The 24738-nt window shown below is 41.4% G+C and overlaps 1 protein-coding gene across 16 annotated transcripts in view; it reads right to left on the bottom strand.

Moving 5' to 3' along the window:
• The window catches only part of fggy (FGGY carbohydrate kinase domain containing), a 352624-nt gene that overhangs the window by 89035 nt on the left and 238851 nt on the right, over nt 1-24738 (bottom strand). For all 16 annotated transcript variants that reach the window (XR_010019906.1, XR_010019908.1, XR_010019907.1 and 13 more), the window contains exon 11: nt 18630-18777. Coding sequence is in view for 13 of the 16 variants with exons in the window: in XM_063064268.1 (XP_062920338.1) it covers nt 18630-18777 (148 nt within the window). In the remaining 3 variants the exon portion in view is untranslated. The remainder of the gene's footprint in view (nt 1-18629; nt 18778-24738) is intronic.

Here is a 24738-nt window from a genome sequence, read left to right as displayed (position 1 = left end):
AGGATAATTCTTGTAAATCTTTTTCTGTAACCTCTCCAATACCAATACATTTGTCCTTAGATATGGGGCCCAAAATTGCCCACAATATACCATATGTGATCTGAGTAATGCCTGATAAAATCTTAGCATTACCTTCTTATTTTGATATTCTAGACCTCTTGAAATGAATGCTAACATTGTATTTGCCTTCTTTAATAACGACTCAACCTGCAAGTTAACCTTTAAGGAAACCTGCACCAGTGATATGAGTGGCACTTGCATCTCTGATTTCTGAATTCACTCTCCATTTAGAAAGCAGTTACACTTCTATTTCTTCGACCGAAGTGCATGACCACATATTTCCCTATATTCTGTTTCATCTGTCACTTCTTTGCCCATTTTTCTAATCTGTCCAAGTCCTTCTGCAGATTCTCTGCTTCCTCAACACTACACGCCCCTCTACCTTGTCTGTATCATCCACTAACCTGGCCAAAAATCCATGAATTCTATCATCCAGATCATTAACAAATAATATGAAAAATAGCGGACCCGACATTGACCCCTGCAGAACACCACTAGTCATCGGCAGCCAACCAGAAAATGCCTCCCTTATTCCCACTCTTCACCTTCTACCAGTCAATTTTCTATCCATGCTAGTACCTTTACTATAATACTATGGGTTCCTATCTTGTTTAGCAGCCTAATGTGCAGCGCCTTGTCTAAGGCCTTCTGAAAATCCAGATAAACAACATCCACTGCCCCTCCTGTGTCTATCCTGCCTGTTACTTCCTCAAATAATTCCAACAGATTTGTCAGGTAAGATTTCCTCTTAAGCATGCTGACTTTGGCTTATTTTATCAAGTATCCTGAAATGCCACCAAGTACCCTGAAACCTCATCCTTAAAAATGGACTGTAAGTTTATACCAACCACTAAAGACAGGCTAACTGGCCTATAACTTCCTACCTTTTGCCTCCCTCCCTTCTATGTGGAGGTCGAGTGACATTTGTGATTTTCCAGTCTTCCAGAACCATCCCACAATCCAAAATGTCTTGGAATATCACTACTAATGCCTCCACCATCACTCCAGCTACTTGTTTCATAACCCTGGATTACATCATTTCACACTTCTCCAAGTTAAATTCCATACCAAAGTTTAAAGTAATTATATATATATTATATATACTGTATGATACATACGTTACCCTGAGATTCATTTGCTTTCAAGCATTGACAGGAAAAGAATACAATAGAAGTTTACAAAATGCTATACATGAACAGACAAACACTTAAACATTCAGACTTAACGTGCAAAAAGAAGTTACCTATGCGGATTCCCTTTCCATATTTCTATTTGATCCATAATCCTGTTGTAACTTGAGGCAACTTTTGTTATTGTCCACCATATCAGCAATTTTGGTGTCATTTGCAACCATCCCAATCATGCCTATATTCTTTAACAAATCATTAATATTTAAACATACAAACATAGAAAAACTACAGCACAATACAGGCCTTTTGGCCCATAAAGTTGTGCTGAACATGACCCTACCTTAGAAATTACTAGGCTTACCTATAGCCCTCTATTTTTCTAAGCTCCATGTACCTATCCAAAAGTCTCTTAAAAGACCCTACCATATCTGCCTCCACCTTCATTCCACGCATTCACTACTCTCGGAGTTAAAAACTTACCCCTGACATCTCCTCTGTACCTCCTTCCCAGCACCTTAAACCTGTGCCCTCTTGCGGCAACATTTCAGCTCTGGGAAAAAGCTTCTGACTATCCACATAATCAATGCCTCTCATCATCTTACACACCTCTATCAGGTCACCTCTCATCCTCCGTCGCTCCAAGGAGAAAAGGCCACGTTCACTCAACCTGTTTTCATAAGGCATGCTCCCCAATCCAGGCAACATCCTTGTAAATCTCCTCTGTACACTTTCTATGGCTTCCACATCCTTCCAATAGTGAGGCGACCAGAACTGAGCACAGTACTCCAAGTGGGGTCTGCCCAGGGTCCTATCTTGCTGCAACGTCACCTCTTGGCTCCAAAATTCAATTCCACGATTGATGAAGACCAATACACCATACACCTTCCTAACCACAGAGTCAACCTGCGCAGTTGCTTTGAGCGTCCAATGGACTCGGGCCCCAAGATCCCTATGATCCTCCACACTGCCAAAAGTCTTATCATTAATACTATATTCTGCCATCATATTTGACCTACCAAAATGAACCACTTCACACTTATATGGGTTGAACTCCATCTGCCACTTCTCAACCCAGTTTTGCGTCCTATCAATGTCCCGCTGTAACCTCTGACAGCCCTCCACACTATCCACAACACCCCCAACCTTTGTGTCATCAGCATATTTACTAACCCATCCCCCCACTTCCTCCTCCAGGTCATTTATAAAAATCATGAAGAGTAAGGGTCCCAGAACAGATCCCTGCAAAATATGACCCATCTACAACCACTCTTTGCCTTCTGTGGGCAAGCCAGTACTGGATTCACAAAACAATGTCCCCTTGGATCCCATGCCTCCTTACTTTCTCAATAAGCTTTGCATGGAGTACCTTATCAAATGCCTTGCTGAAATCCACATACACTATATCTACTGCTCTTCCTTCATCAATGTGTTTAGTCACATCATCAAAAAATTCAATCAGGCTCATAAGGCACGACCTGCCCTTGACAAAGCCATGCTGACTATTCTTCATCATATTATACTTCTCCAAATGTTCATAAATCCTGCCTCTCAGGATCTTCTCCATCAACTTACCAACCACTGAGGTAAGACTCACTGGTCTATAATTTCCTGGGCTATCTCTACTCCCTTTCTTGAATAATGGAACAACATCTGCAACCCTTCAATCCTCCGGAATTTCTCCCGTCCCCATTGATGATGCAAAGATCATTGCCAGAGGCTCAGGAATCCCCTCCCTCGCCTCCCATAGTAGCCTGGGGTATATCTCATCCGGTCCCAGCGACTTATCCAATTTGATGCATTCCAAAAGCTCCAGCACATCCTCGTTCTTAGTATCTACATGTTCAAGCTTTTCAGACTGATGCAAGTCATCACTACAATCACGAAGATCCTTTTCCATAGTGAATACTGAAGTAAAGAATTCATTAAGTACCTCTGCTATTTCCTCCGGTTCCATACATACTTTCCCACTGTCACACTTAATAGGTCCTATTCTTTCACGTCTTATCCTCTTGCTCTTCACATACTTGTAGAATGCCTTGGGGTTTTCTTTAATCCTGCCCGCCAAGGACTTCTCATGGCCCCTTCTGGCTCTCCTAATTTCCTTCTTAAATTCCTTCCTATTAGCCTTATAATCTTCTAGATCTCTAACATTACCTAGCTCTCTGAACTTTTTGTATGCTTTTCTTTTCTTCTTGACTAGATTTATTACAGCCTTTGTACACCGCAGTTGCTGTACTGTACCATAACTTCCCTCTCTCATTGGAACATACTTATGCAAAACTCCACACAAATATCCCTTGAACATTTGCCACATTTCTTCCGTACTTTTCCCTGAGAACAGCTGTTTCCAATTTAAGATTCCAATTTCCTGCCTGATAGCCTCATAATTGCCCTTACTCCAATTAAATGTTTTTCTAACTTGTCTGTTCCTAACTCCCTCCAATGTTGTTGTAAAGGAAGTAGAATTATGATCACTGTCTCCAAAATGCTCTCCCACTGAGAGATCTGATACCTGACCAGGTTAATTTCCCAATACCACATCAAGTACAGCCTCTCCTCTTGTAGTCTTATCTACATATTGTGTCAAGAAACCTTCCTGAACACACCTAACAAACTCTACCCATCTAAATCCCTTGCTCTAGGGAGATGTCAATCGATATTTGGGAAATTAAAATCTCCCATCACGACAACTCTGTTATTATTACACCTTTCTAGGATCTGTTTTCTTGTCTGCTCCTCGATATCCCTGTTACTATTGGGCGGCCTACACAAAACACCCAGTAAAGTTATTGACCCCTTCCTGTTCCTAACCTCCATCCACAAAGACTCCGTAGACAATCCCACCGCGGTGCCCACCTTTTCTGCAGCCGTGACTCTATCTCTGATCAACAATGCCACACCCCCACCTCTTTTGCCTCCCTCCCTGTCCTTTCTGAAACATCTAAATCTCCGCACTTGAAGTAACCATTCCTGTCCCTGAGCCATCCAAGTCTCTGTAATGGCCACCACATCATATCTCCAAGTACTGATCCACGCTCTAAGCTCATCTGCTTTGTTCAAAATATCCCTTGAGTTAAAATAGACTCATCTCAAACCTTTGGTCTGAGCACGTCCCTTCTCTATCACCTGCCTATCCTCCCTCTCGCAATATCTACAAGCTTTCTCTATTTGTGAGCCAACCTTCACTTCCCCAGTCTCTTCAGTTTGATCCCACCCTTGGTGGGTTAATTTGGACCAGGGAACCAACACCCCAGTGAGTTGAAATGGAGCATGGCAAACCACACCTGGTGAGCAGGTATGTAATTTCAAAATTGTTGCATTATTCGAGTTTTGTAAAATGGTATCTTGAAACCTCCAGGGATATTTCTGGAACAGTGCATTTACTTTCCTGTTCCACAAGACTAAACACAACTCATTAGGTAAGAAAAATCTCTGTCTGGAAGAAACTCATTTAAGTTTAATGTGAATAAATGATTTTAAAAAAACTTAGCATTCTGTGTTTTAGAAGCAAATCGTGGATATTGTTATCCTTGCTGAAGTTACGCCTGTTTAGATTTTGATACTACTGCCCAAATGATGTCATATTACTGAATTTCATCTGTTTTGGTAAATACAAATTTTTGTATACATCAAATAGCAGCAGTTATGGTGATTTCGCTGCTGGAAACACTCTCAATCAAAAGACAAACATGATTGACTATAACTTGTATTTGTGGGAAACTTGCCATTGAATTACATGAATACCTAATCACAATAGAGACACAACTGAGATGGAAGGGGGGAGCTGACAATAAACCCCCGCCCATATCAAATATTTAAAATATTCTTTCCTTATGTGTTGTGTCATAACACATGGGTGATCATGGTCTTTCCACAATAATGATTGCTCTTGGCAAGTTTTTCTACAGAAGTGGTTTGCCATTGCATTCTTCTGGGCAATGTCTTTACATTATCCATTCACAGACTGTCTGCCTGGCATCAGTGGTCCCAAAACTAGTAATATGCACCAGCTACTCACATGACTATCCACCACATGCTCCCATGGCTTCATGTGACCCTGATTGGGGTGGGGGGGGGGGTTAAGCAGGTGCTTACACCTTGTCCAAGGTTGACCTGCAGGCTAGCAGAGGGAAGGTGTGCCTTACACCTCCTTTGGTAGATACGTAGCACCACCCCACCACACTTTTAAAATAGATAATTTGCTTATTCGCTTCTAATCTTCTGGTCTTAAATTCAACCTGTATGATGGCGGGGGGGGGGGGTTAAATCGAGCATTGGTAACCAGGAAGGGGTTTCGTTTTTCTGATTTTGGTCAACGAGTCTGACATCTGTCATTGGGAAAATCAGCAGGCCATCGAGAAGGAAATGGCAGAATACTTGGAAAATTTTCATACAATCAAGCAGCAGTAACAGGGCTTTGTGATGCAAAAATACTTTGAGAATGCAAAGAGCAAGATGGATGAAGGAGAACCAGTCCATACAGTAAAATCCACATTCATAGCTGTAGGTAGTTCAGTAAGCAGCATTGTTTTAGAACATTTAAAAAATCTATCAAAATTGATAGGTCATGAGTGCAGTTCCCCTTTAAAAAAACTGTGAGTGGGGACACTGTGGCAGTCTACAGGTACAATTGAAGTACCAGAGACCTTAGATTTCCACTCCCAACTATGCTGCTGGTGAATGCACAGTCTCTGAAAAATAAAATTGAAGATTTCCAGAGCAAGATTGCTGTACCAGAAGGATATCAGGGACTGCTGTGTTGTTTGCTTCACAGAAACATAGCTATTGCCCTCCATTTTGGGTGCAGCACTGCAGCTCAATGGTTTCACCATTCTCTGCAAGGACAAGACAACACAGTCTTTTAAAGACAGAGGAGGCAGAGTATGCTTTAGGATGAACTCATCGTGGTTCCACCTCAGTCCTGTTCATCCGACTTGGAACATCCAGTAACCAAATATCATCATTTTATCAGCTATCATCCATCTCAGGCCAATGCCAGGTAAGCTCTGGAGGAGCTGAGCAATATAACAAGCAGGCACAAAGCTGTGTAAGATGATGCCTTCCCTATTATTGCGCGAGATTTTCATCAGGCCAGCTTGAAGAAGTCTCTGAACAACTACCACCAATATATCGGTGCCCAAGAAGAGTGTGGTAAATTGTCTAAATGACTATTGCCCAGTGGCACTTACATCACAGTGATAAAGTGTTTTGAGAGACTGATGTTGAACCATATCAGTTCCTGTCTGAGTGGCGACTTGAATCCACTCCAATTTGCCTACTGAAAACAACACGTCTACAACAGATGCACTCCTGTCAGCTCTTCACTCTTCATACAACCCTAGAACATCTGGACAGCAAAGGTGCATACATCAGGATGTTCTTTATTGATTACAGCTTCATCCCCTCAAAACTAATCAGTAAACTCTCAAGACCTGGGCCTCAATACTCCCTTCTGCAATTGGATCCTGGATTTCCTCACTTGTAGACCCCAGTCAGTTCAGATCGGCAAAAATACCCCTCCACAACCTCCACCAGCACAGCACCACCACAGGGATGTTTCCTTAGAACTCTGCTCTACCTATAACTGTGTGGCTAAGTACAGCTTCAACACCATGTGCAAGTTTGTTGATGACACCACTGTTGTGGGTTGTATCAAAGGTGGGCTGTATCAACATACAGGAGAGAGACTGAAAATTTAGCCGAGTTGTGTAATATCAACAACCTCTCATTCAATGTCAATAAGACCAAAGAACTGATAGTAGACTTCAGGAGAGGGAAATCAGAGGTTCATGAGCTAGTAAACATTGGAAGATCAGAGGTGGAGAGGGTCAGTAACTTTAAATTCCCGGGTGTCACTGTCCTGGACCCATCATATAAATGTAATTATGAAGAAAGCATGACAGCGCCTCTTCTTCCTCAGGACTCTGCTGAGATATGGCATGTCATCAAAAAACTTGGCAAACTTCTGTAGATGTGGTGTAAAGTGTGCTGACTGGCTGCATTATGGCCCGGTATGGGAACACCAATGCCTTTGAGCAGAAAATCCTATAAAAGGTAGTGGACTCAGCCCAGCTCACCACGGGTAAAGCCCCCAAAACCATGGAACACATCCACATGAAACGTCGCTGTAAAAAAGCAGCATCCATCATCAAAGATCTTCATAACCCAGGAAATGCTCTTTTCTCACTGCTGCCATCAAGTAGAAGGCACAAGTGGCTCAGGACTCACACCACCAGTTCAATAATAGAGCTACTAGGACTTGATATTTCAATCCCTATGGTAAGTCAGCACTCTCGATGTTGACAGTGGGCGTGGAGTGGTGACGAGGAGGGAGGGTAGGTACGTCATCGGGGTCATCAGGTGGGCACCCTCCTTCTTAGACATTTCGTTGATAAGCCCACGACGTCTCCAGAGAGCTCAACGGTGCTACCTGGCGTCCCAGATACACCCCTCCTCAGTTCTATACCCTCCTGTCTTCATCTTGCAGCCCAGTTGTTGTCTTTCCTTTTAATACAAATCCAATTGCTGCTTTCTCCTGCTGCATTTGACAAGGACTTGATTGCTTATAACCCCTCACCTCCATCTTCTTCAATAGACTGGTCGTAGATGTAGCAACGAATCCCCTGCATCCCACTTCTACAGGGAAAACCTTGGTCTTCCAGCCGTTCTGGGCAGCTTCAGTTGCCAGTTCAGAGTACTTGGTCTTTTCCCTCTTATAAGCTTCTTTGACACCATCTTCCCATGGTACTGCTAGTTCCACAACATATGCCAGCTTGGCTGTTATGGACCACAGGACCATGTCTGGCTGGAGTGTTGTAGCCGCAATGTCTGGGACAAACACAAGCTTTTTTTCCAAGTCCACGTCCATTTTCCAATCCAGAGCAACCTGCAGAATGCTTACATCTTTTGATGTTATATGGTGCTCTGGAGGTTGGCCTGCTGGTACAAATCGTGTAATGTGGACATTTCCTGCCGATGTTTGTGGGAGAGCATTTGTGATGATTCGTCTCTGTTCCAAGATTGATGCCAGCTGTTTGAGAACTTGGTTATGCCGTCAAGTGTACCGTCCCTGGGTGAGGTTCGTGGTGCATCCTGTTAAAATGTGCCTTAGTGATCCAGGTGTTTGACAATGGAAGCAAGCGGGGTCTTCTCCCCACCACTGGTTCAGGTTCTGGGGTGTGGGTAGGAGGTCATAAGTGGCTCTGATGACAAAACTTAGTCGAGATCCCTCCATCTCCCGGATGTCACGCCAGCTAAGTTTCCTCTTTTCCAGGCTCTCCCAATTAGTCCATTGGCCCTGCTTGGCCATTGAGAGAGCCCTGGCGTTTCACTCTGCCTCCTCCTGTCTTCTCAACTCCTCCACCAGGAGCCATCTCTTCTGCACTGATGTTGCCTTGTGCCACTGAGGAGCTTTTGGGACGAGCCCAAGCCCGGCTCTCCCATGTTGGACTTGGCCAACCACATCCCTGAAGCGAAGAGCAGACTTAGCACTCTGAACAGCTTCAGATGGGGTTCACTTTCTCCCCGTTGCCACGCGGGGGGGGGGGGGGCGCTGTTCAAATAACAGTATCTTCAGATTCAGTGAGGGTCATGACCAATTTTGCATTGGTGCATTTGAATTCTTCCACAAGACTTGCAATTGGTAATTCCAATTTGCCGTTCCCGTACAGTCCAACAGGACTTAAGCATCATGGAAGTCCAAGCCTCTGATTTACATGTGTGCTGATCATTCTGTCAAGCTTTTCAACCTTGCTGATGGGGATTTCATTCACTGTTAAAGGCCACATGAGTCTTGGGAGTATGCCGAACTGGAAGCACTACAGCTTGAGTTTTCCTGGCAGTAAGGTCTTGTTGCAAGCTATATACATGATGGTATCCTTTTTTAGTTGTTTAAACTGCTCAGTGTCCTTGAGCTTAGCATCGTACCATCGGCCCAAGCTCTTCACTGGCATTTCTGAAGCAGTTGGGACAGGTGTCCCGTCAATCTGAAATCTTTCATCCGTGACTTGACCTTTGACAATGGAGATGGTTCTGCACTTGCTGGACTTGATCTTCATCCTCGCCCATGTGGTGTTTTGATGAAGCTTTTCCAGAAGTCTCTTGGTGCAGGGGACAGTTGCCTTTAGTATTGTTATATCATCCATATAGGCTCGTATCGGTGGCAACCGTTGACCAAACTGCAGCCCTTTTCCTCCTGCAACCCATTTTGAGGGTCTGATAATGAGCAACAGTTACTACCCCTCAGCTATCAGGCGGTTGAACAAAAGGGGATAACAACACTCATTTAAGGACTCTTTTATGTTGTTATTTCATGTTCATTATTTATTGCTATTTATTTATATCTGCATTTGCACAGTTTGTTTTGTTTACAGTTCCTGGTGCTCGCAGTTTACAGATCCTGTTTACAGTTACAGGTTTCCCCCGCCATCCGAAGGTAGAGCGTTTCTATGAAATGGTTCACAAGCCGAAATGTCGTAAAACAAAGAAGCAATTACCATTTATTTATATGGGAAAAATTTGTGAGCGTTCGCAGACCCAAAAATAACCTACCAAGTCATGCCAAATAACACATAAAACCTAAAATAACAGTAACATATAGTAAAAGCAGGAAAGATATGATAAATACACAGCCTATATAAAGTAGAAATACTTCTCTACAATCATTGCTGCACTGCTCTCCGTAGCGAAAGTCTCACGCAAGCGCTCTCGGCAAAAACACTCTCCAGTAACCCTTAAGCTATGAAGCTGCCAAATCTACCAAATAACACATAAAAATACACAGCCTATATAAAGTAGAAATAATATATGTACGGTGTAGTATCACTTACGGGAATCAGGAAGACAGCGCCGAGCACACTGATGACGGTGTGTTAGGCTGAGTCATCGGAGGTTGGGGCGATGCAATGGCTCCCACCCTCCGGGTAGCGAACCGATACCGATCCGCGAAGCATGCAGCGGTACAGCGGTGGCTGGGACGCACCCAGCACATCTTTAAGGAAAAAGCCGAAATAAACAAGCTAATTAATTAGGTGCCGCCTGGCACCTAAATGTTGACCCAGATCAGAGGCGACTCAATCAGCAATCGCCTCTGATCTGGGCCGACATTTACATGCCGGATGGCACCTAATTAATTAGCTTGTTTATTTCCGTTTTTTTCTTAACGATGTGCTGGGTATGCCCCGGCTACCACTGCATTCTCCACAACCCGGCTGCCGCTGCATTCTCCGCGGCAATGTATCGGTCTGCAGCCCAGGGGTTGGGCTGGTGGAACACTGGGGTGTCATCTCATTGTCGTCTGTTTCCATCAGGGAGGCAGGTCATCTTCTTCTATGTCTGTCTGCCTTGATGTCGAAGGTCGAGATTCGTCGTCTGCTGTGGCTGATTGGAAGGCTTCCTTTACTGCTTAGCCTTGCGCAGTTTTCTATCATACAGTTCTTTGTAAGCACTCAAACCATCTTGCAAATATGCCCTAAACCGATGTACCCTTTCAAAATTAAAGTCGTACTTTATCATTGCAGCGAAAATCTCACGCAGTTGCTTCATGTTCAGTTCCTGGATGACTTCACTTTCGGTCTGTTCGCTACTGTATTCGGTTTCGATTGTTATCCTTTCCTCTTCCAATTGCATCAGCTCTTCATCTATCAGTTCTTGGTCATGGGATGCCAAAACCTCTTCAACATCATCTTCGTCAACTTCCACAAGCCAAACTCACTTTGTCCTTACTTCGTTCATCACAATCGAAACGCTTAATTACGTCTAGTTTTACACTAACTGTAACGCCCTTATGAGCTCTTTTAGGCTTTTCCGATACCTTAGAACTCATCTTGCAAACGGATACTCACAGGCACGTGTTTAAGCAATGCCGGCGAGAATGCAGTTCTGGGGGAAGAGCTTGACTGCTCGGGGCGCACGCTGCCTTTTATCGCGCGCTTTTTTTTTGCGCGCTGCCTTTTTTCGTAACAGTGAAAACACCTTCTGTTAGTGAAAACAGGTAACTAATGTAGATCTTTCGTAACAGTGAGGTTTCATCAAGCAAACGTTCAAAAAGCAGGGGACACCTGTACTGTTCTATAGATTTGTTAAGTATGCCCATAGGAAAAAAATCTCTGGGTTGCATGTGATGATATATATTGTATGTACTCTGTTAGTAAATTTTACTTTGTACTTTGGACCTGTGGAATCAGAGATGCCACACTTGGCTACTGTTATATCACCATCAAGAACATTTACTGTGCCATCCCATGCCCGCACTTTGGAAAGTCCAATCATCTGGAGGTATATAGGTGAGGGCCAAGAAGCTATGGTCAAGGGAGGCAGAAGACCATTTATAGGGCTGTTTTGAGTCAGTGGATGACAATATTCAAGGACCGACCTCTAAGTCTGAATGAATACACCACAGTTGTCACCGACTTCATCAAGACCTGTGTGGGTGAATGTGTGCCTTTGAGAACATGCCAGGCATTACCAAATCAAATGCCATGGATAAACCAGGAGATTTGTAGTCTGCTGAGGGCTAGATCTATGGCATTCAAGACCAATAATCCAGAACTGTACAAGAAGTCCAGGTATGACCTACGGAAGGTTATTTTAAGGGCAAAGCAATCAATTCTGATTGAGGTTAGAGACGGAATTGGATGCAGGTCAGTTCTGGCAATGTTTGCAGGTCATTACTTAGTACAAAGTGAAATCTAACATCATGAATGGCTTCACACCCAGATGAGCTCAATGCATTTTACGTATGCCTTGAAAGGGAAAATAAAACTACACTTGTGCGAATCCCTGCAGCATCTGGTAACCCTGTGATTTCTGTCTCAGAGGCCGACAGCAGAAGGTGAACCCTCGCACCTGATAGTGTACCGGGTAGGGCCCTGAAAACCGGTCCCCAAGATGTGCATGGTGAGCTGCCTCACTGATCCATCTCTCCTGTGATGAAGTGCTTTGAGAGGTTGGTCATGGCTTGAACCAACTCCTGTCTAAGCAAGTAACTGAACCCACTCCAATTTGCCTATCACCACAATAGGTCTACTGTGAATGCAATCTCACTGGCTCTCCACTTGGCCTTAGATCACTTGGAATACCTATGTCCGCCTGCTGTTTATTGTCTACAGCTCAGCATTCAACACAATCCTACCCTCAGTTCTAATCAACAAGCTCCAAAACCTGGGTACCTGTACACCCCTCTGCACCTGGATCCTTGATTTCCTCACTGGGAGACAACACTCTGTGTGAATTGAAAATAACAACTCCTCCTTGCTGACAATCAACAGGATGCATGCTTAGCCCACTGCTCTACTCTGTCTACACCCACGACTGTGTGGCTAGGCACCGCACAAATTCCACCCATAAATTTGCCGACAACACAGCTATTGTTGGCAGAATTGTAGGTGGTGATGACAAAGCATACAGGAGAGAGATAGATCAGCTGGTTGAATGGTGTCACAACAACAATCTTGTACCCAACATCAGTAAAACCAAGGAACTGATTGTGGACTGCAGGAAGGGGAAGATGAGGGGACACACCAGTCCTCATCAAGAAATCATAAGAGGAAAGGGTGAACAGTTTTCAAGTTCCTGGATGTCAGCATCTCTGAAGATCTATCTTAGCCCCAACATATTGATGCAATTACAAAGAAGGAACAACAACAGCTATATTTTATTAGGCACTTGAGGAGAATTGGAATGTCACCAAATACGCTCAAAAATTTCTACAGATGTACCATGGAGAGCATTCTAACTGGTTGCATCACTGTCTGATATATGTGGGGGGGGGGGGGGAGGGTAAGGACACTGCACAGGATCAGAAAAAGCTGCCGAAAGTTGTAAACTCAGCCAATTCCACCATGGGCACAAGCCTACCAGCGTCCAGGACACCTTTAAAAGCGATGCCTCAAAAAGGCAGCACCCATCCTTAAGAATCCCCATCACACAGGACATGCCCTCTTCTCATCAAGGAGGAGATACAGGAGTCTGAAGACACACACTCAATGTTCCGGGAATAGCTTCTTCCCCTCCGCCATCAGATTTCTGAGTAGACAATAAACCCATGAACACGACCTCAACTTTCTTCTTTTTTATACTACTTCTTTAATGCAATTTTCTTTTTTATATATACTTATTGTAATTTATAGTTTTTTATTATTATAGTTTTTAGTATTGCAGTGTACTGCTGCTGCAAAACAACAAATTTCACGACATATCTAGTGGCAGTAAACCTGATTCTGATTCAGTGCATTTGAAGCACTGAGTAACATATATTGATTTGCCACATAAAATAAAATGGCATTGGGAGTAATGTATTAACACAGATGAACTAGCTAATCAAGAAAAAAGAGTTGAAACAAATGAAGTATTTTCAGACAGCAAACTTTACTAATATGGTGCCTGAAAGATCAGTGATGGAGCCTCAGCTATTTACAATTTATACCAATGACATCGTTTAAAGGGCTGAACATGTAGTCAGATTTACTGATAGGAATTCAAGAAGGATGCAATAAAGATGCAAAAGGGTAGGCATAGAGGTAAAATTTGCTAGAGGGAATATAACGGGGAGAAGTGAGAGATCATCCAGTTTGGTGGGAAGAACAGAAAATCAGAATGCAGTGCAAAAGGATCTGAGCAACACACACAAAAACTGCTGGTGGACGCAACAGGCCAGGCAGCATCTATAGGAAGGGATACAGTCGACTTTTCGGGCCGAGACCCTTCGTCAGGACTAACTGAAAGAAGAGAGAGTATCTGAGTTTACTTGCACACAAAACACAGAAGGCTAACATTCAGTACAGCAAATAATTTGAAAAGAATCTGGAACGTTGGCCTTCATTGCAAAGTTGGTGGAGAATACATCTAGAAGAGCATTTTCACATTGATGAGATGATACTGGGAAGCCTGTCTACAGTTTAGGCTTTCTTTTATTTACTTTGGAGGAAGCTCAAAGTTCATCAGTTGACTCCTGGGAATAAAGGATTACTTATTGAGGTGGCTAATTAGGTGAGGCCTAACACCATGGATCCTGGGCTGATCTGCTTTCCCTAAGAAGGTGTAAGCACCCTCTTCTCCCTCAGTTGCCCTTTGTATGCCAGATGGGTTTCAGAAAGAGTAGCTAAGTTAATCTCCTCAGTTCTCTGGCAATGATCACGGTTTTCCTTTATGGTTGATCACAGGTTGCACTATCTATCCTAGTCCATATATTCCAGGCTCCAAAAGTCATGTTTCTTTTTTGTCTGACCACATATGGTGATCCCTCTGGATGCAGTAATCCAGTCAGGAGGTTTTGAGGAAGGTTATTTTTAGGGCTTCTTTTCCAGCCTCTTCCTCAGGTAGGGTAAGCAGACTGGGGAGCCTGAATCATGGGCAGCCACCAGACGGTCCTTGGCAGATCGCGATCAGGGTCCAACTAGCGGTACCACAGACATGACCTTCACAGCATGCCAAAGCCAATGACAGGAAAAATGGTGTGAACAAAGTCAACCCTTGTACTTGGCTTTCATAGATTTGACAAAGGCACTCAGTACAGTAGATAATCAAGCTTTCTGGCGTGTACTATTAAGATATGGCTGTCCTGACAAGAACTTATGAATACTGCAGCTACTGAATGATGGCATGTCAGTGACAGTACTCAGAAATAGTGGCACTGAATAAGGTTTGGCTAACCTTAAAAGTGCTGTTAAACTAAACGGAAGCAAAAATAGACGGTGATATACCTATCTCAAGAAACACGTGTTATAATGTGGATTTTATATTACACAATTTTTAAAAAAATCATTTATTCATTACTTTTTCCCCACCTAAATGAGAATATATACATGGGAGGAATACACAGGGAAATCACTTCTGTGTAATGGCTATAGTTTTTTTTACTTACTTTTATAGGTACTGCAGCTGGGGCACTCAACCCACAGGTAGGAGGGACTATCCCCCACAGCTAGATTTTTCTTCTAGCCCAACCCAGGGTCATCTAAAGACCCCAGCCTTGGAATCACACCTTCCTTACCATTTTTTTTATTATTCACATTTCTTGGTTCTTAATGGCTCAGGGAGTAGATCGATTAAGTTATATTCTGCAAATTTCAATGATATACTAACAGATAAATACACTTAGAGAGTAAGACTATATTATTTTGGGTATATACCTCAAGAATGGTTGAAAAGAGATAAATATAAATATTTAATGAATGTACTGCTGGTGGCTGGTAAAAAGACCCTTCCCAGGAAATGGTTATCTCAGGAGAGCCCAACTTTAAATGTATGGATGGAAATTACAATTGACATTTACAAAATGGAGAAGATAACAACATCTGTTAATCATAAGTTGGAACAATTTTATTCATACTGGAAAAAAATGGTTTAACTACATAACATCTCATAGGCCTGATTTTATTCTCACAATCAATGAATATGTTGTAAAAAAAAATCACTCCCTACACTGTACATAGTGTACAGTGTACAATTGTTTCAATTGTTCTTTCTTTCCTCTTCTTTCTATAAGTGTATACCTCAGATAAATATTATGTGGAGATTTGTGACAAATGTGATTATATGATATATATGTACAGTATCAGAAATACATCTTATGGAAATGTTTGTTTGATGATGAAACTCAATAAAAAATAAATTACAAAAACAAATAGTGGCACTGAATCAGAACCCTTCATTGTGAAGACAGGAGTCAAACAGGGCTGTATCACTGCACCCATCCTATTTGCCATCTTTATTGCTGCTATCCTTCACTTCACTGGCCAAGACCTACCACACGGAGTCTCAATCGTGTATAGAACGCACAAGAGGCATTTCAACCTCAACCAGCTCAAGGCCAAAAACAAGGTCAGCACCACCACTATTATGAAGCAGATGACAACACCATTGCAACATGCTCTGAAGGAGACATCCAATGTATCCTGAACATCTTTGCCAAGCAATATAGAGCCTTGAGTCTTGTTTCAAATATGAAAATGACACAGGTCCTATCTCAGCCACTGCCCAACCAGCCATTTATCCATCCCTCCATAAAAGTTGATGATATTGCCCTTGAAAATGTAGACCACCTTCCCTAACTTGGCAGCATTCTCTCCTCAAAAGCAGATAGACAATGACCCAGAGATCAACCACCATCTGAGTAGGTCTAGTGGAGTCTCCGCAAGACTAAGAAAATGAGTCTTTGAAGGTGGCAACTTACAGGTCCAAACAAAACTTTAGTCAATAAGCAGTTGTCCTTCCTACATTATTATATGGAACTGAATCATGGACCACCAGCAGTAGGCACCTGAAAGCCCTAGAATAATACTACCAAAGAAACTTACAAAAGGTTTTGAGGATCAGCTGGAAGGACAAAAGGACTAACACCAGTGTACTACAGGAGGCCAACATGAACCATATCTCCAGCACGATAAAACAGCACCAACTCTAGTGGATAGGTCATGCCATCCTGATGCTTAACTCACGTCTCCCTAAACAGAGCCTTTACTCCCAGTTGAAGGAAGGTCAGTAAGCCCCTGGTGGGCAAAGGAAAAGCTTCAAAGTAACATCCAAATCAGCCTGAAGAAATACAACATTAAGTCCAAACACTGGGAAGATATTGCACCTGGAGGAAATCTCTTTGAGAGGGAGCTGCGCTACACGACAGCAACATCTGCTACGCTGCAGAGAAAAAGGAGCAGCTGCAGAAGGAGAGAATGAAGAACCAAATGACCCAACCACTAACCACAGCCATCACTTACATGTGTCCACATTGCACTAGAATATGTGGATCCCAGACTGACCTCTACAGCCATCTGAGGCCCCATCAAATAGAAACTCCTTAGGAGAACATGTTACTCAACTTGAGCAATTGCACTACAGCTACCAGGTGAGACCAATATTCAGCTGCAAATTTAAGAATGAGAGGTGATCTTATTAAAACATAAGATTCTGATGGGATATCTCCTTGGATGCAGGAACCTAGAAATGAAAGGCATAGTTTAGTCAAAGGGTATTGGTTGCTCAATTAAGATCTAGATGAACAGAATTTCATTTTAAGCAGAGGATCATGAATCTTTGAAATTATCTACTCCAGATATCTCTAAATACAGAATCACTGAATATATCAAGGACAAGAGAGACATGCTTTTGTCCATGGTGTCCTTTCATAGAAAACCTACAGCACAATACAGGCCCTTCAGCCCACAAAGTTGTGCCAAACATGTCCCTACCTTAGAAATTACTAGGATTACCTATAGCCCTTTACTTTTCTAAGCTCCATGTACCTATCCAAAAGTCTCCTAAAAGACCCTGTTGCATCCACCTCCACCACTGTTGCCAGCAGCCCATTCCATGCACTCACCACTCTGCGTAAAAACCTTACCCCAGATATCTCCTCTGTACCTACTTTCCAGCGCCTTAAACCTGTGTCCTCTTGCGGCAACCATTTCAGCCCTGGGAAAAAGCCTCTGACTATCCACACAATCAATGCCTCTCATCATCTTATACACCAGGTCACTTCTCATCCTCTGTCGCTCCAAGGAGAAAAAGACAAGTTCACTCAACCTGTTTTCATAAGGCATGCTCCCCAATCCAGGCAACATCCATAGAAAGTAATAAAGTTAGACTAGCTCTGATTTTATTGAATAGAGCAGTGGTCCCCAACCTCCAGGCCGCGGACCAATACTGGGCCGCGAAGCATGCAGGGGTGCAGTGGTGGCCGGGAGGCACCCAGCACATCTTTAAGAAAAAGGCCGAAATAAACAAGCTAATTAATTAGGTGCCACCCAGCACGTAAATGTCGGCCCAGATCAGAGGCGATGGGCGACCCAGCGTCCCGGCTACCACTGCATGCTTCGCAGCCCAGTATCAGTCTGCGGCCTGGAGGTTGGGGACCACAGGAATAGAGAATGGCTCAAGAGGCCATGTGGCTACTTCTACTGCTATTTCTTAAGTTTTTATGTTTTAGTAATCCTGTGCTACCAGAATCGAGCTATTTGTTAGGAGGCTATGATTCAACAGATGGTTCAAGCATGTGCATCCTTGCCTTTCTCAATAAACATGAGAGGGCCTTTGGCAGCAATATTAAATAAATAAGACAAATACCAAAAAATCTAATCACATTCCTGCCATGCCCATTGTTCTCTGAAAACTTACATTTTCAATGCTGTAAGGAAAAAGGCAACTATTACTCTCCCACTTTGCTGTTCAGAAAAAAAAACTACATTGAAAGTTAAAAAAAAACTCAGATATTCTGGATTAGCAGAAAACAATAATGAAACAGACAGCAACCTTAAGCTTAATAAATCGGAAAAGGCAGCTAATGAAGTAAAATATGTCAGCACACATTGACAAAAAGAAATGACATCAACAAAAATCAATCAAATTGGCAGCTAGAAACACATTTTATACAAAATTTCAGAAAACTTTGTCATTGTTTCAAACCAAGCTATAAAAGGCTTCTTTGTAACACTGAAATGTACCTACCATGCCCTTTAGGGTAGGATCTGCTAAGGGAGATCTGTTACCATGGAAATCAGGCCAAACATGTAAATCTTCTGTTAGCATGCCCACAGCAGAGCACTTTTTAATGGACTCCAGGTGACAGTTTAAGTACATATAGACATTCTTCCCACTAAAAGAAAAGAAAACATTCTGAAATCAACCATTTATAACTGTAACATTGCTCAGTTATAAGCCAAGAATAAAACTGGTCATTTCACTGCTGTAATTTTGTGAATAAAATTATATGAGATTTTTTAACAGTGAGATTATATTTGACATTGAAAAAAAATGTAAGAGCCCATGTTTACACTCTAAAGTCAGTGAGGCACATTTAAGGCATGTATGCAAATGCAAGTATGCACAAGAACGAAATACAGTGGGTTCCCATTAATTGATACATTGAGACCAGTACATATTGACTCAAATAGCCAATGTTTCATGGAAATAGTTGAAAAGGTATAAGAAAGCCAAACTATTGATTAACATAATAAAAAAAATGTATTTAAATGAAATACAGAACAAATTAGAACACTACCAGAAGTACTACAGTACTAAAATATTGCGTATTAGTTCTTAATAGTTATCGATGATGGAATTTATTCAGTGTATGCTGCCATGTCCTTTTGATTGATTGAACAAATCAGCACAGACCTAGTTTAGATAATGGACTGCCTTCATACAATGCTTTCGTGATCGGATCCTCCAAATCTTCATTTTCATTGTAACATTCAAGATGAGTCTTGACACCTTCAAACTCTTCATAGTCCTAACATGTTTAGGTAGTGAAATTGTTTCATTTTCACTCCTGCACATTTCCGGCATCTCCAAGCCTGGATGCTTGAAACCACAAGTGAGCAAATCAGTTCTTAATTGTCTTACTGCTTTTTCTTGCCACCCGTCAGTGACAAAAAAATCATTGCTTTTTGAACAGAAACACATGCAGCTGGCATTATTTAAAATCTGTTCACTCACTCTAAGCATTGTGTAGTGTCTAACGGCCACGCATGTGCATGCAACTGATGGCTCGGCAACAGTGCCTGTCCCAATTAAGTGGCATGGTGCCCCAAATAAGCAAAGGGAATCCAGATATTCCAGATATTTTCTTAATTTGTGTTTGTTCTCCAAGAATTGTCCTAAATAAGTGGCTTCCCCATTTATCTGACGGCTCAATTAATCAGAATCCACTGGATGTACTCTGTGAAGTGTCTTCCCTACTGTTTATTTTAAAGTGTTTAAATATATTCAAAGTTGCAGTCTTTGAGATGATATCTGCTTCAGACAAAAATTTCTTGCTGCATTTAAGGAGTTATTCTAGAAATGATTATTCATATTTATTACCCTCTCAATGAATTGAGAAGTTAGTTTGTTGATAAATGTTCCATTTTTTCAAACAACCCAACAAACATCCTACACCCAGCACTAATAACCATGGTACAGGCACATTGTAACCTGGATTGATTAAAAGAGAATTTTATTCCGACAGGAGGAAACAAAACAGAGATAAAAAGACTGGTAACCCAATTTATATTTTACTTCACCAGTTGTTCTGTCTACTGACCTGCTTGACACAAAAATTCAACTGTTCATCTTGGTATAATGTGGTATAAATTGAGAAAAAATATTTCCATAAAATGGATAAAAATATCCAGCTTATAGTCAACTACAATAATTGTGAACATTATATTAAGAAGTTTTGTAACTGTGGAGGCTATTGCAGGCTAATACACTTTAAGATGTTGGTTAACAAATGTGTTAAATTTGTTGTGTAGAGGAGTTAATTGCATTTTCAAGGGTACTAAATCTTGGTGCACAGAGAATTCAAATAATTCAATTTATATTATTATAGGGATCCCAGAGTTGTAGATAAGTCTCATATCAGTCCAATTTTCACTATATGCCTTTGTTCACATTACTGCAGAAAGACATTTTTAATTGCATGCTGTTAATCGGTTTATGACTTCCAAGGATATGCATGTTTATTCAATCAAAAGACCTAAAATAACTGAGAAATCATATCAAAGTTTACAGCAGTTTCTACGCCAATTTTGCAAAAAGCACAAAAGCTAAATTTCCTGCCATTTTCTGAAATGTAAACGTCATTTGAAGTCAAGGAAATTGTGCTACTTCATAGCACATTCTTCAATTAATTCTTCTTTTTGTATGAAAATTAAATTTGAAGTCACCAAATCAACATTTATACACAACATTTTAACAAAAATGTAACAGCATAAATAATTCATCTTATAATTATTTTAATTATGATGACATAATTGTAGTTATCAGTCGCAAATGAAATTAATAATAGGTTTACTTCATCAATACAGAGGATTTGGGAAACTCAGGCATGACAAATGTTGGCAAAATTCACTTATTTAATAATTTTCTTCATCTTTTGTGCAGGAATTATTATTGTACTATAAACTTGTGGTGGTATGCCAAGGTTTTCAGGAAATTCTGGGTCATGAGTTTGAATTGTGCTATCAAGGTTCAAGATTCAAAATAGTTCATTGTCCTTTTTCAGTACACAAATGTAAAGGAGAGTGAATTGATTGTTATTCTGGATCTGATGCTGCACAAAAACACAATAAAGAACACAATAAATAGAAATACATAAGGTTATCTTATATACATAGACTGTATGTACATAAAGTGATGCTAGGTTCAGGAGTATCTGTACATCAAGTGACTATGACAATGTAGTGGTGGTGGATTGGTGTATATGTGGAATTGTTGATCAGCCTGACAGCTTAGAGGAAGTAATTGTTTTTGAGTCTTGTAGTCCTGGTGTGCAGCCTCTTCCTTGATGGGAGTACAGGCCTTCCATAATGAAAGTGGGTGGGATCCTTCATGATGTTTCTGGCATTTTCCCAGCATTTTTCTGTATATATGTCCTTTATGGTGGGTAGGCTAGTGCCAATGATGCACTGGGCAACTTTGACTGCCTACCGTAAAGCCCTCCTATATGCTGCATAGCAGTTTCTGTACCTCACAGGGATGCAGCATATTAGAATGTTCTCAAATACTCATCTGTAGAATATCATGAATATTGACATACATAGTCCAGCTTGCTTCAGCCTCCTCAGAAAGTAGGGACATCAGTGAGCTTTCTAGACTGGGTAGGATGTTTTCTTAGGCCATGAGAGATTGTGCAAGATATACACTCCCAGAAGTGAATGATGCAGTTCAGGTTTTCAATAGCATATATGAAAAGTACCTTTGATAATCCTGATAATTTTGCTGCTATAGATCCACACTCAGGAAATTAAGTAAGCATTTCTTTGTGTCTGTTTTCTATATCTTAATTGTAAGACGTAACATTTAAGCTGATTATGAGAAATATAGGAGTAGATCAAGAATGAAAGTAAACAAAGTGGCCAAAAATAATCTTTTATGTAGATGCATTTGGAAATTAAGGCTATCAAGGTCTTCCATATTAACTCACTCCCATGAAATGGACAATGGTATGAGGTGTTCCTTTGGAAAATAAACAAACAGCTCTCACTGCCTTTCTCCAAAGAAGTTGAATTCACATACAAGAACAGTGGTTGGAATGTTGGAAATGTAACGTTCACAGGTCTAGGCAAGTATTGAGAGGTACTGTAAATTTAGGAATGAATACTGACTTGATTAATAAAGACTAAAAGACTTCATAACTTATTCATGAATAAGGTTTTCATGTTTGGTTGAATTTACTGACAGCATAAATACTTTAGCAGATACTTTGAACAATCAGAAAAGTTCAAAGTAAACTTATTATCAAAGTACATATATGTCACCATATACAACCCTGAGATTCATTTTCTTGTGGGCATTCTCAATAAATCCATTATAAAATAATAACCATAATAGAATCAGTGAAAGACCACACCATCTGGACATTCAACCAGTGTGTAAAAGACAACAAAATGTGTAAATACAAAAAGAAAGAAATAACAATAACAATAAGTAATAAATATCAAGAACATGAGATGAAGAGTTCTTGTGGGATCATTTTAGTGATGGGGCAAGAGAAGTTGAGTGAAGTCATCCCCTCTGGTTCAAAAGCCTTACGATTGAGGGGTAATAACTGTCTGTAACCTGATGGTGTGAGTCCTGAGTCCTTCTCTGTGTCGTTACTATCACACTTGTTTGCATATATAGTAAAGTACAGGACCAAAATGCACCTCCTATTTCTTCTGAGGTAAAGCCATGCTGTAAAATATTACATACCATTTAAGTATAATAATATATTGATATATTAAACTACATATTTTAAATGGATTTTTATCTGTGAGTCATAAAGCACTATAGCACAGAAATAGGCACTTCAACCTACCTAGTCCGTGCTTAACTATTACTCTCAAACAAGAGAAAATCTGCAGATGCTGGAAATCTAAGCAAAACACACAAAATGCTGGAGGAACTCAGCAGGCCAGGCAGCACCTACGGAAAAGAGTATAGTCGATAGGACTCCATTGATGCTGCCTGTCTGCTGAGTTCCTCCAGCATTTTCTGTGCGTTGCTTGAACTACTATTCTGTCTAGTTCCATCGACCTGCACCTAAACCATAGTCCTTCATATCCCTCCTGTCCATGTGCTTATTCACCTGCAGAGAGGGGAAAAGGAGCCAATATTTCAGATCGGTCTCTTTTTTCCAGAACGTGAAAATGGCTTGAGATGGGAATATGCAAGCCAATAAGAAATTAGAATCCTCAGTGCCAGTTAGTTGGGCATTGTTAGATTCCTGAGAACTTCAAATGGAGTCTGTGGCATGTTCTTGCCTTTGTGGTGCAAAGATATTAGCGTATTCACATTGAAGTTTTCCAGATATAGGACATGAAATTGTATATAGGTCACATGCAGCACAGGCTGTACAATTTTTGATGCTTAAAGTTCTCACTAATGCCTTTCCATGGATGGGTGAATACATTTTTCACTCACAAGACACTTCAAGACAATTGCCATGCTCACCTCCCCAACCTCCCAATAAGCTCCACCTAAACTAACATCAAAGTCCCACTCACCAGCAGCAACAGTGTGTTCTGAAGAGACTGTTCATTAATCGCCAGCTAATTATGATTTACAACTCCAGCTTATTACTATAATTCAATATGCCTGGAGCTTTCAATAGTTGACTGAGTTGTTACAGGCTCCAGGGAGGGGTGTGGCAGGTATGATGGAGTTTCTTCAAAAATGATTTACTTCTAAACATTCCTTGCATAGACAGAGGGCACTCAGGGTAGGATAAGTTTTTGAAACAGGCAGGAGGAGGAGGGGAAAATGCCATATCTACTTGAGGAATTGGGGAGTAGTTCTCTTTCATGTCCAAGTTTTACTAATGATGTTCTGAACAAACTCTGCTGCTTGTGCAGACACAGTTATAACCACAGAGTTGCAAAAAGTACAGTGATGAGATTACATGCCTCAGGTTCCTTCCAAGGAGGAGCTCAAAGTTTATGTAACACCATGCTATTTGCTGTCTTTTATCTCTCTCTATAGTAAGAGAGCTGAGTACATTTTGTTGTGGTCTGCCAGAGAGCAGGAGGTGAGAGAGCAGCTAATGCTGCTAGGACTGCAGGGCACATCATGTTGCAGTGTGTCAGCAGCTCTGTGCAGATCAACTGCACTGAAACAGAGATTCATAGTCATAGTCATACTTTATTGATCCCAGGGGGAAATTGTTTTTTGTTACAGTTGCACCATAAGTAATGAATAGTAATAGAACCATAAATAGTTAAATAGTAATATGTAAATTATGCCAGTAAATTATGAAATAAGTCCAGGACCAGCCTATTGGCACAGGGTGTCTGACCCTCCAAGGGAGGAGTTGTAAAGTTTGATGGTCACAGGCAGGAATGACTTCCTATGACACTCTGTGCTGCATCTTGGAGGAATGAGTCTCTGGCTGAATGTACTCCTGTGCCCACCCAGTACATTATGTAGTGGATGGGAGACATTGACCAAGATGGCATGCAACATAGACAGCATCCCCTTTTCAGACACCACCGTGAGAGAGTCCAGTTCCATCCCCACAACATCACTGGCCTTTCGAAAAAGTTTGTTGATTCTGTTGGTGTCTGCCACCCTCAGCCTGCTGCCCCAGCACACAACA

Source organism: Mobula hypostoma, chromosome 12, assembly GCF_963921235.1.
Source record: "Mobula hypostoma chromosome 12, sMobHyp1.1, whole genome shotgun sequence".
NCBI classification, from domain to species: domain Eukaryota; kingdom Metazoa; phylum Chordata; class Chondrichthyes; order Myliobatiformes; family Myliobatidae; genus Mobula; species Mobula hypostoma.
The sequence above is the reverse complement of the archived record's forward strand: the minus strand, read 5'-3'. Positions and strand labels throughout refer to the sequence as shown.